At 38.7% G+C, this 13312-nt stretch overlaps 1 protein-coding gene across 1 annotated transcript in view; it reads left to right on the top strand.

Annotated features, from left to right (window-relative positions):
* LOC122447587 (ATP-binding cassette sub-family C member 4-like) overlaps positions 1–13312 on the top strand; it is a 405286-nt gene that overhangs the window by 94059 nt on the left and 297915 nt on the right. The window contains exon 25 of the mRNA XM_043478281.1: positions 12637–12783. Coding sequence (XP_043334216.1) covers positions 12637–12783 — 147 coding nt within the window. The remainder of the gene's footprint in view (positions 1–12636; positions 12784–13312) is intronic.

The following is a 13312-nucleotide window of genomic DNA, read 5'->3' as shown; positions in this document are numbered from 1 at the left end:
AAAAAAAAAAAAAAAAATAGAGGAAAGCAACAAAAAGGGTAAGGCTAGAGATCTCTTCAAGAAAATTAGAAATATCAAAGGAACATTTCATCTGAAGATGGGCACAATAAAGGACAGAAATGGTAAAGACCTAATTGAAGCAAAAGCAATCAGGAAGGGATTGAAAGAATACACAGAAGAACTATACAATAAAAGTCTTAATGACCTGGATAACCACAATCATGTCATTTCTCACTCAGAGACAGACATTCTGGAGTGCGAAGTCAAGTGAGCCTTAGGAAGCACTGCTGCATATAAAACTAGTAGAGGTGATGGAATTCCAACAGAGCTATTTAAAATCCTCAAAGATTTAAAGTGCTATTAAAATTCTGCACTCAATATGTCAGCAAATTTGGAAAACCCAACTGTGGCCACAGGACTGGAAAAGGTCAATCCTTACCCAAATTCCCAAGAAGGGCAGTACTAAAGAATGTTCAACCCACCAGACAATTGTGCTCATCTCCCATGCGAGTAACGTTATGCTCAAAATCCTTCAAGCTATGTTTCAGCATTATGTGAACTGAGAACTTCCAGATGTTCAAGCTGGGTTTAGAAAAGATAGAGGAACCAGAGATCAAATTGCCAACATTTGCTGGATCATAGAGAAAGCTAGGGGATTCCAGAAAAACATCTACCTTTATTTCAGTAACTAAGCTATAGCCTTTGACTGTGTTTATCATAACAAACTATGGAAAACTCTTAAAGAGATTGGAATACCAGGCCATCTTACCTGTCTCCTGAAAAATCTGTATGCAGCTCATGAAGCAACAGTTAGAACCCTGTATGGAACAACTGATTGGTTCAGGATTGAGAAAGGAGTACAACAAGGTTGTTTATTGTCACCCCATTTATTTAACTTATACACAGAGCACATCTTGTGAAATGCCGGGGTGGATGGTTTACAAGCTAGAATCAAGATTGCTGGAGAATATCAGCCTCAGATATGTGGGTGATAGCACTCTAATGGCAGAAAGCAAAAAGGAACTAAAGAGCCTCTTGATAAGGGTGAAGAAGGAGGGTGAAAAAATCAACATAAAACTGAATATTAAAAAAAAAAACAACTAAGATCATGTATCTAGTCCCATCACTTCATGCAAACAGAAGGGGAAAATATGGGAACAGTGACAGATTTCCTCTTCTTGGGCTCTAAAATCACTGTAGATTTTGACTGCAGCCTTGGAATTAGAAGACAGTTGCTTCTTGGCAGGAAAGCTATGACAAACCTTGACAGTGTATTAAAAAGCAGAGACATCACTTTGCTGACAAAGGTCTGTATACTCAAGGCTATGTTCTTTCGAGTAGTCATGCACGGATGTGAGAGCTGAACAATAAAGAAGGCTGAACACTGAAGAATTGATGCTTTAGAACTCTGGTGCTAGAGAAGACTTGAGATTGAGAGTCCCTTGGACAGCAGGGAGATCAAACCAGTCACTTAAAAGAAATCAACCCTAAATACTCACTGGAAGTACTGATGCTGAAGCTGAAGATCCAATACTTTGGACTCCTGATGCAAGCAGCTGACTCACTGGAAAAGACCCTGATGCTGGGAAAGGTTGAAGGCAGAAGGACAAGAGGGTGACAGAGGATGAGCTGGTTGGATGGCATCACCGATTCATGAACTTGGGCAAACACCAGGAGATGGTGAGGGACAGGGAAGCCTGGTGTGCTGCAGTCAATGGGGTTACGAAGTGTTGGACATGACTTGGTGACTGAACAAACAACAACAGCAACATGGAATCGAGAAAAATGGTACAGATGATCCTATTTGCAGGGGATGACTAGAGTCGTAGTTGTAAAGAATAGATGTTTGGACACAAAGCGGGAATGGGGAGGTGAGGGAAATAAGTTGAAAGATTAAGACTGACACATACACACTACCATGTGTAAAACAGACAGCTAGTGGGAAGCTGCTGTATAGCACAGGGTGTTCAGCTCAGTGCTCTGTGATGACCTAGAGGGGAGGGATAGGGGGAAGGGAGGTCCAAGAGGGAAGGGATATATGTATGCATATAGCTGATTTACTTTGTTGAACAGCAGAAACTAACACAACATTGTAAAGTAACTATACCCCAATAATTTTTTTAAAATGAGTAAAAATTAAAATCTCCTCACAGGAAATGCTTGTAAAAGCTTTCTGCAAAGAGTAAGTTATGTAAAAATCCACTCATTGAAATTTGGTATTTATTTTATTTTTATTTTTTGTCATTTCCAGTGGTTTATTTTTTTATTTATTTAATTTATTTATTTATCTTTCTTCCCAGTTATTTTTATTAGTTGGAGGCTAATTACTTTACAATATTGTAGTGGTTTTTGCCATACACTGACATGAATCAGCCATGGATTTACATGTGTTCCCCATCCTGAACCCCCCTCCCACCTCCCTCCCCATCCCATCCCTCTGGGTCATCCCAGTGTACCAGCCCTGAGCACTTGTCTCATGCATCCAACCTGGACTGGCGATCTGTTTCACACTTGATAATATACATGTTTCGATGCTGTTCTCTCAGATCATCCCACCCTCGCCTTCTCTCATAGAGTCCAAAAGTCTGTTCTGTACATCTGTGTCTCTTTCTCTATTCTTGCATATGGGGTTATCATTACCATCTTTCTAAATTCCATATATATGTGTTAGTATACTGTATTGGTCTTTATCTTTCTGGCTTACTTCACTCTATATAATGGGCTCCAGTTTTATCCATCTCATTAGAACTGATTCAAATGCATTCTTTTTAATGGCTGAGTAATATTCCATTGTGTATATGTACCACAGCTTTCTTTTTTTTTTTTTTTTTTTTTTTTTATTATAGTGGAGAGCTATTACTTTTCACAACATTTCAGTGGGTTTTTGTCATACATTGATATGAATCAGCCATAGAGTTACACGTATTCCCCATCCCGATCCCCCCTCCCACCTCCCTCTCCACCCGATTCCTCTGGGTCTTCCCAGTGCACCAGGCCCGAGCACTTGTCTCATGCATCCCACATGGGCTGGTGATCTGTTTCACCATAGATAATATACATGCTGTTCTTTCGAAACATCCCACCCTCACCTTCTCCCACAGGGCTCAAAAGTCTGTTCTGTACTTCTGTGTCTCTTTTTCTGTTTGCATATAGGGTTATCGTTACCATCTTTCTAAATTCCATATATATGTGTTAGTATGCTGTAATGTTCTTTATCTTTCTGGCTTACTTCACTCTGTATAAGGGGCTCCAGTTTCATCCATCTCATTAGGACTGGTTCAAATGAATTCTTTTTGGCGGCTGAGTAAAATTCCATGGTGTATATGTACCACAGCTTCCTTATCCATTCATCTGCTGATGGGCATCTAGGTTGCTTCCAAGTCCTGGCTATTATAAACAGTGCTGTGATGAACATTGGGGTGCACGTGTCTCTTTCAGATCTGGTTTCCTCAGTGTGTATGCCCAGAAGTGGGACTGCTGGGTCATATGGCAGTTCTATTTCCAGTTTTTTAAGAAAATCTCCACACTGTTCTCCATAGTGGCTTTACTGTTTGCATTCCCACCAACAGTGTAAGGAGGGATTGCCTTTTCTCCCACACCCTTCCGGGCATTTTTATTGCTTGTAGACTTTTGGATAGCAGCCACCTGACTGGATGTGAATAGGTACCTCATTGTGGTTTTGATTTGCATTCTCTAATAATGAGTTGATGTTGAGCACCTTTTCATGTGTTTGTTAGCCATCTGTATGTCTTCTTTGGAGAAATGTTGGTTTTAGTTCTCGGGCCCATTTTTGATGGTCATTATTTTTCTGGAATTGAGCTGCAGGAGTTGCTTGTATATTTTTGAGATTAATCCATTGTTCTGTTTTCTTCATTTTGTATTATTTCTCCCAATTCTGACGGCTGTTCTTTTCCCTTGCTTATAGTTTCCTTTGTAGTGCAAAAGCTTTTAAGTTTCATTAGGTCCCATTTGTTTAGTTTTGCTTTTATTTCCAATATTCTGGGAGGTGGGTCATAGAGGATCTTGCTGTGATTTATGTCGGAGAGTGTTTTGCCTATGTTCTCCTCTAGGAGTTTTATAGTTTCTGGTCTTACATTTAGATCTTTAATCCATTTTGAGTGTATTTTTGTGTATGGTGTTAGAAAGTGTTCTAGTTTCATTCTTTTACAAGTGGTTGACCAGTTTTCCCAGCACCACTTGTTAAAGAGGTGTCTTTTTTCCATTTATATTCTTGCCTCCTTTGTCAAAGATAAGGTGTCCATAGGTTCGTGGATTTATCTCTGGGCTTTCTATTCTGTTCCATTGGTCTATATTTCTGTCTTTGTGCCAGTACCACACTGTCTTGATGACTGTGGCTTTGTAGTAGAGTCTGAAGTCAGGCAGGTTGATTCATCCAGTTCCATTCTTCTTTTTCAAGATTACTTTGGCTATTCGAGGTTTTTTGTATTTCCATACAAATTGTGAAATTCTTTGGTCTAGTTCTGTGAAAAATACCGTTGGTAGCTTGATAGGGATTGCATTGAATCTATAGATTGCTTTGGGTAGAATAGCCATTTTCACAATATTGATTCTTCCAATCCAAATGACACGGTATGTTTCTCCATCTTTGTGTTCCTCTTGATTTCTTTATCAGTGTTTTATAGTTTTCTATGGTATAGGTCTTTTGTTTCTTTAGTAGAAAATATACTCCTAAGTATTTATTTCTTTTTGTTGCCATGGTGAATGGTATTGTTTCCTTAATTTCTCTTTCTGTTTTTTCATTGTTAGTATATAGGAATGCAAGGGATTTCTGTGTGTTAATTTTATATCCTGCAACTTTACTATATTCGTTGATTAGTTCTAGTAATTTTCTGGTAGAGTCTTTAGGTTTTTCTATATAGAGGATCATGTCATCTGCAAACAGTGAGAGTTTCACTTCTTCTTTTCCTATCTGGATTCCTTTTACTTCTTTTTCTGCTCTGATTGCTGTGGCCAAAACTTCCAACACTATGTTGAACAGTAGTGGTGACAGTGGGCACCCTTGTCTTTTTCCTGATTTCAGGGGGAATGCTTTCAATTTTTCACCATTGAGGGTGATGCTTGCTGTGGGTTTGTCATATATGGCTTTTATAATGTTGAGGTATGTTCCTTCTATTCCTGCTTTTTGGAGAGTTTTAATCATAAATGAGTGTTGAATTTTGTCAAAGGCTTTCTCTGCATCTATTGAGATAATCATATGGTTTTTATCTTTCAATTTGTTAATGTGGTGTATTACATTGATTGATTTGCGGATATTGAAGAATCCTTGCATTCCTGGGATAAAGCCCACTTGGTCGTGGTGTATGATTTTTTAATATGTTGTTGGATTCTGTTTGCTGAATTTTGTTAAGGATTTTTGCATCTATGTTCATCAGTGATATTGGCCTGTAGTTTTCTTTTTTTGTGGCATCTTTGTCAGGTTTTGGAATTAGGGTGATGGTGGCCTCATAGAATGAGTTTGGAAGTTTACCTTCTTCTGCAATTTTTCTGGAAGAGTTTGAGTAAGGTAGGTGTTAGCTCTTCTCTAAATTTTTGGTAGAATTCAGCTGTGAAGCCATCTGGTCCTGGGCTTTTGTTTGCTGGAAGATTTTTGATTACAGTTTCGATTTCCTTGCCTGTGATGGGTCTGTTAAGATCTTCTATTTCTTCCTGGTTCAGTTTTGGAAAGTTATACTTTTCTAAGAATTTGTCCATTTCATCCAAGTTGTCCATTTTATTGGCATAGAGCTGCTGGTAGTAGTCTCTTATGATCCTTTGTATTTCAGTGTTGTCTGTTGTGATCTCTCCATTTTCATTTCTAATTTTGTTAATTGGTTCTTTCTCTCTTTGTTTCTTAATGAGTCTTGCTAATGGTTTGTCAATTTTGTTTATTTTTTCAAAAAACCAGCTTTTAGCTTTGTTGATTTTTGCTATGGTCTCTTTAGTTTCTTTTGCATTTATTTCTGCCCTAATTTTTAAGATTTCTTTCCTTCTGCTAACCCTGGGGTTCTTCATTTCTTCCTTCTCTAATTGCTTTAGGTGTAGAGTTAGGTTATTTATTTGGCTTTTTTCTTGTTTCTTGATGTAAGCCTGTAATGCTATGAACCTTCCCCTTAGCACTGCTTTTACAGTGTCCCATAGGTTTTGGGTTGTTGTGTTTTCATTTTCATTCATTTCTATACATATTTTGATTTCTTTTTGATTTCTTCTATGATTTGTTGGTTATTCAGAAGCGTGTTATTTAGCCTCCAGGTGTTTGAATTTTTAACAATTTTTTTCCTGTAATTGAGATCTAATCTTACTGCACTGTGGTCAGAAAAGATGACTGGAATGATTTCAATTTTTTTGAATTTTCCAAGACTAGATTTATGGCCCAGGATGTGATCTATTCTGGAGAAGGTTCCGTGTGCACTTGAGAAAAAGGTGAAGTTGCTTGTTTTGGGGTGAAATGTCCTATAGATATCAATTAGGTCTAGCTGGTCCATTGTGTCATTTAAAGTTTGTGTTTCCTTGTTAATTTTCTGTTTAGTTGATCTATCCATAGTTGTGAGTGGGGTATTAAAGTCTCCCACTATTATTGTGTTACTATTAATTTCCTCTTTCATACTCGTTAGTGTTTGCCGTACATATTGCGGTGCTCCTATGTTGGGTGCATATATATTTATAATTGTTATATCTTCTTCTTGGATTGATCCTTTGATCATTATGTAGTGTCCTTCTTTGTCTCTTTTCACAGCTTTTATTTGAAAGTCTATTTTATCTGATATGAGTATTGCGACTCCTGCTTTCTTTTGGTCTCCATTTGCATGAAATATTTTTTTCCAGCCCTTCACTTTTAGTCTGTATGTGTCTCTTGTTTTGAGGTGGGTCTCTTGTAGACAGCATATATAGGGGTCTTGTTTTTGTATCCATTCAGCCAATCTTTGTCTTTTGGTTGGGGCATTCAACCCATTTACATTTAAGGTAATTATTGATAGGTGTGGTCCCGTTGCCATTTACTTTGTTGTTTTGGGTTCACGTTTATACAACCTTTCTGCATTTCCTGTCTAGAGAAGATCCTTTAGCATTTGTTGAAGAGCTGGTTTGGTGGTGCTGAATTCTCTCAGCTTTTGCTTATCTGTAAAGCTTTTGAGTTCTCCTTCATATCTGAATGAGATCCTTGCTGGATACAGTAATCTAGGTTGTAGGTTATTCTCTTTCATTACTTTCAGGACGTCCTGCCATTCCCTTCTGGCCTGGAGGGTTTCTATTGATAGGTCAGCTGTTATCCTTATGGGAATCCCTTTGTGTGTTATTTGTTGTTTTTCCCTTGCTGCTTTTAATATTTGTTCTTTGTGTTTGATCTTTGTTAGTTTGATTAATATGTGTCTTGGGGTGTTTCGCCTTGGGTTTATCCTGTTTGGGACTCTCTGGGTTTCTTGGACTTGAGTGGCTATTTCCTTCCCCATTTTAGGGAAGTTTTCAGCTATTATCTCCTCGAGTATTTTCTCATGGCCTTTCTTTTTGTCTTCTTCTTCTGGAACTCCTATGATTCGAATGTTGGGGCGTTTCACAGTGTCCCAGAGGTCCCTGAGGTTGTCCTCATTTCTTTTGATCCTTTTTTCTTTTTTCCTCTCTGCTTCATTTATTTCCACCATTTTATCTTCTACCTCACTTATCCTATCTTCTGCCTCCGTTATTCTACTCTTGGTTCCCTCCAAAGTGTTTTTGATCTCATTCATTGCGTTGTTCATTTTTAATTGACTCTTTTTTATTTCTTCTAGGTCTTTATTAAACAATTCTTGTATCTTTTCAATCTTTGTCTCCAGGCTATTTATCTGTAACTCCATTTTGTTTTCAAGATTTTGGATCATTTTTATTATCATTATTCTAAATTCTTTTTCAGGTAGATTCCCTATCTCCTCCTCTTTTGTTTGACTTGGTGGGCATTTTTCATGTTCCTTTACCTGTTGGGTATTTCTTTGCCTTTTCATCTTGTTTAGATTGCTGTGTCTGGAGTGGACTTTCTGTATTCTGGAGGTCTGTGGTTCCTTTTTATTGTGGAGGATTTACCCAGTGGGTGGGGTTAGACGATTGGCTTGTCAAGGTTTCCCGGTTAGGGAAGCTTGCGTCAGTGTACTGGTGCGTGGAACTTGATTTCTTCTTTTTGGAGAGCAATGGAGTGCCCAGTAATGAGTTTTGAGATGGGTCTATGTGTTAGGTGTCACCTTGGGCAGCCTGTATGTTGACATTCGGGGCTATGTTCCTGTGTTGCTGGAGAATTTGCGTGGTATGTCTTGCTCTAAAACTTACTGGCTCTTGGGTGGTGGTTGGTTTCAGTGTAGGTATGGAGGCTTTTGGACAGTCACTTATTGCTTAAAGTTCCATGTAGTCAGGAGTTTTCTGGTGTTCTCAGGTTTGGGGCTTAAGTTTCCTGCCTCTGGATTTCAGTTTTATTCTTCCTGTAGTCTCAGGACTTCTCCAACTATACAGCACTGATAATAAAACTTCTAGGTTAATGGCGAAAAGATTCTCCCCTGTTAGGGACACCCAGAGAGGTTCACAGAGTTACATGAACAGGAGAAAAGGGAGGAGGGAGATAGAGATGAGCAGGAGGAGAAAAAGGGGGACTCAAGAGGAGAGAGACAGATCTACGCAGCTGTCTGTTCCCAGAGTGTTCTCCGTATCTCAGACACCTACAAGGATTCACAGAATTGGATTGGGAAGAGAAGGGGAAAGGAGGAAATAGAGGTGTTCTGAGGTAGAAAACAGAGAGTCAAGATTGGGAGAGAATAATCTTCGGTTTAAAGATAGGGCTTCTCTTTTTTTTTTTTTTTGGTAAGGTTATAGTGTAGTGAAAATGAAAATGAAGAGTAGTAGAGGAGTACTAGAGGACTTTAAAAGAAATAAGAGAAAAAGAAAAATAGAAAATAAAAGAGAAAACGGAAAGAAAAAAAAGAAGAAAAAAGAAAAAAAAAAAAAAAAAAAAAAAAAAAAAAAAAAAAAAAAAAAAAAAAAAAAAAAAAAAAAAAAAAAAAAAAAAGAAAGAAAGAAAAAAAAATTTTTTTTCCCCCTAATTAAAAAAATCGTAAAAATCTATGTAAATGAAAGTTAAGGAGTAATGGGGGAGTAATAGGGAATTTTAAAGGAAAATAAAAGAGAAAAAATAAAAAAGAAAAAATATAAAAAGAAAAAAAAAATTTTTTTTTTCCTTACTTAGAAAAAAAAAAGTAAAAATATATCTAGGAGTTTCTCTGGAGCTGCTGCGGTCAGTGTGGGTTCGGCTCAGTTTCAGATAGCTCCTCGTTCCAGCTTACACTTCTCGATATCTACAGGGCCCTTCCGGTGAAGTCGGTGTTTTCTATAGGGATTTTAATCTGTTGCACCAGTCCCTTCTGAAGCGGTTCCCTTTGTTTATTTGGCTTCTGTTTGCCGGTCTCTTCAGAGCCTCATTTCCGCCCTGACACAGGCGGGCGGAGGCGGACTCTTATTCAGTTAGCTAGTTCCGTTGCGCTGCTGGGAGGGGCTGACGCTGCGGGGATGGGCTGGCGCTGCGGGGCGGGGCTGACGCTGCGGGGAGGGGCTGGCCCTGCGGGGGCGGGCTGGCGCTGCCGGGAGGGGCTGACGCTGCTTTCTCCGTCTGCGCTGCTCAGGCTCCCGGCTGTTCTATATGGAGCGCGCCCCGCGCTGCGCTAGGTTCCAGCCCTCGGGTGTTACACAAAAGCGCGGAAGGAAAAGCTGCGCCTGCTCTCTGTGCCTTCCCCGTCGGAACGGTCCAGGCAGCGAGGGGCTTGATGGGCGCACTATCCCCAGGTGTGGCACACTCACTCCCTTCCGCGGACCCAGTCTCAGTTTCCGCTGACGCCAGTCGGGTGCGCGCGCCTTCCGCCCTCTGCGTCCCCAGCCCCAGTCCCCGCCCGCGCCGGTCGGGTGCCTGCGCCCTGTGTCTCGCCGCGACCTTCCCCTCCCCGCTGCCTCCTGCCTCCGGCGGGGTTGGGCGGGTCCGCAGCCTGCGACCTCTTCTTGGGACTTTCTCCGTCCCTTTGTTCTGCGAACGGCCGGCAGTGTGTTCCGGCCGGTTAATTTTCTCTCTTTTGGTCTCCCACAGTTCAAGTTGGCACCTCACAGAAGCTCCCTCCGATTGTCCTCAGGGCACTCAGGCCCGGACCCTAGCCCAAGCAAGGCCGCCTAAGACTCCCTTCCCGGGACGGGTCTCCGTCCTTAGCTCTTTTGTCTCACTTTTTATCTTTTATATTTTGTCCTACCTCCTTTCGAAGACAATGGTCTGCTTTTCTGGGCGCCTGATGACCTCAGCTAGCGATCAGAAGTTGTTTTGTGAGGTTTGCTCTGCATTCAGTTATTCTTTTGATGAATTTGTAGGAGAGAAAGTGGTCTCCCCGTCCTACTCCTCCGCCATCTTGGCTCCTCCCCTCCTACCACAGCTTTCTTATCCATTTGTTATGACATGATCCTCTACATCGAAAACCCTAAAGACTCTACCAGAAAATTACTAGAGCTAATCAATGAATATAGTAAAGTTGCAGGATATGAAATTAACACACAGAAATCCCTTGCATTCCTATACACTAACAATGAGAAAACAGAAAGAAAAATGAAGGAAACAATACCATTCACCATTGCAACAAAAAGAATAAAATACTTAGAAGTATATCTATCTAAAGAAACAAAAGACCTATACATAGAAAACTATAAAACACTGATGAAAGAAATCAAAGAGAACACAAATAGATGGAGAAATATACCGTGTTCATGGATTGGAAGAATCAATACTGTGAACATGAGTATACTACCCAAAGCAATCTATAGATTCAATGGAATCCCTATCAAGCTACCAATGGTATTTTTCACAGAACTAGAACAAATAATTTCACAATTTGTATGGAAATACAAAAAACCTCAAATAGCCAAAGTAATCTTGAGAAAGAGGAATGGAACTGGAGGAATCAACCAGCCTGACTTCAGGCTGTACTACAAAGCCACAGTCATCAAGACAGTATAGTACTGGCACAAAGAGAAATATAGATCAATGGAACAAAATAGAAAGCCCAAAGATAAATCCACGTACCTATGGACACCTTATCTTTGACAAAGGAGGCAAGAATATACAATGGAAAAAAGACAACCTCTTTAACAAGTGGTGCTGGGAAAACTGGTTAACCACTTGTAAAAGAATGAAACTAGAACACTTTCTAACACCATACACAAAAATAAACTCAAAATGGTATTTATTTTATTAATCACTTGATAAGAAGTTTGAATCTACCAGCTTTTTACCTTCTGAATTGGTGGACAATGAGGGCATAAAGAAGAAGGAAGGGATTCTGTTCCACATTCATTTAGGATTGTGGGCTAAGGCAAATGCCTGTTGGTGGAATTCAGAAATTTAAGCAGCTTTCAGTATTTAAGTAACACTGATGTTGCAGCTGAATGGAAAAAGTACTTGATGGAATATATATTGCTGAGGTTATCTCCACTCAATATAGCATTTTGAGTTGAAGACATGTTTGGAGGGCTATTTTAATTTTTATGTGCATAGTAGTGCTGATTTACATCATTGATAATACATAAATTTAAATGATTATATTTATTTATAAATGCTTTGAGCTTCTATTAAATAGTGAGAGATTAGTTTAGATTATCTTGTTTAGGTTATCTCATGTCAAAATATAATTTGTAGTTTCTTGCAGTTCAGTTATTTAAGAGATTTTCCACTTGCAACTTAACATGGTCTTTTCATGCTCTTTATAGCTACTTGAGCATAGAAGTAGCTACTTTATTTTTAATATTTTAAATTTTTTATTAATTTTTATTGTACTTGCTTTCCAATGTTGTGTTAGTTTCTGTTGTACAGTCAAGTGAACCATTGAACATATATCCTCTTTTTGGATTTCCTTCCCAATTAGGTCAGCACAGAGAATTAAGTAGAGTTTCCTGTGTTATATAATAGGTTCTTAAAAAGCTACTTTACATGGAAGTAAATTTCCTTGTAAATTACAAGGAAATGGTAGATCATATCTCCTTTTCCCTGTTAATTCATGTGCTGATAGCAAAGCATTGGAGAAGGGAATGGCAACCCACTCCAGTATTCTTGCCTGGAAAATTCCATGGTTAGAAGAGCCTGGGGGCTACAGTCCATGGGGTTGCAAAGAGTGTGACTTGACTGAGCAACTAACACTTTCATTTTTACCAAAGCATACCTTACTTTCAGATTATGGGACATCTTGTAAATAATGAGATTTGAAATGTGAAGAAAGGAAGATCAGCTAGTTGTATAATTATCTGTCTTACAAGTTTTATTAGAACTTGTCATTCAATTAGGCAAGACTAGAATGAAGCTGTAGTTTACACATGATTCTCCCCCACCATGTTGTTTCTATTTAGTGGGAGGAAAACAGTGATTTTTATATTTTTCTTTATAAATGTATTTTTGAAAGCATTAAAATCTTACAGAATCTACTTTATATATATATATATGTGTGTGTGTGTGTGTGTGTGTTTTATTATGTATTTATGTAAATCTCTATGCAAATTTTATTTATAGAATAAAATACACAGTATCTTTTTAAACTGCCTGCCATGCTTTAGCATGGTTAAGGATACGACAGAGATCTTGTGCTGAGTGATGTTTCTTTATTTCAGGGTTAACTGTGTCTACTGTCCTTTTTGGCATCACAAGGTCTCTGTTGATATTCTACATCCTAGTTAATTCTTCACAAACTTTGCACAACAAAATGTTGGAGACCATTTTAAGAGCTCCAGTATTGTTCTTCCATAGAAATCCAATAGGTAAGTCAGACACCAAATTTCTTAGTGAATATGTCTTGTTAACACATTACATGCCTATTTACATTTTCATATTTGAAAATGGAAGAGATGCTTGGAAGAAAATCACTGTGTATGTTTATTCTTTTTCTATAAAAATCTTCACTAATAATTTTTCCTACCAGAGAAAATCTGAATATAGGAGCATATAAGCCTTTATTCCAATTTATGCATGTCTGTAAAAATATATGAATGTTTACTTTGCAGGATGACTTAGGAGTCCATTTGTTATGTGGCATATGAAACACCCAACAGATGATGAAAATGTGTTGAAATGTTTTTGACTGGTTGTTAAAACGTTGGCTGTGTTTCATAATATTAAGCTAACTAGGAAGGACCATCTTCCAGGGATGTCTCTACAGAAGACAGGCTGTGTGTTTCTTTCTTTCACAGACCATCCATTTCTGGGACCACAGAGCTCTGGCATGTGCTCATATTTTGAGTTTTTACCTAAACGGCAATGTAAAATTAATTAAAATACAAGATCAGTGAA

The sequence above is a fragment of the Cervus canadensis genome, chromosome 9, assembly GCF_019320065.1.
Source record: "Cervus canadensis isolate Bull #8, Minnesota chromosome 9, ASM1932006v1, whole genome shotgun sequence".
NCBI classification, from domain to species: domain Eukaryota; kingdom Metazoa; phylum Chordata; class Mammalia; order Artiodactyla; family Cervidae; genus Cervus; species Cervus canadensis.
The sequence above is the reverse complement of the archived record's forward strand: the minus strand, read 5'-3'. Positions and strand labels throughout refer to the sequence as shown.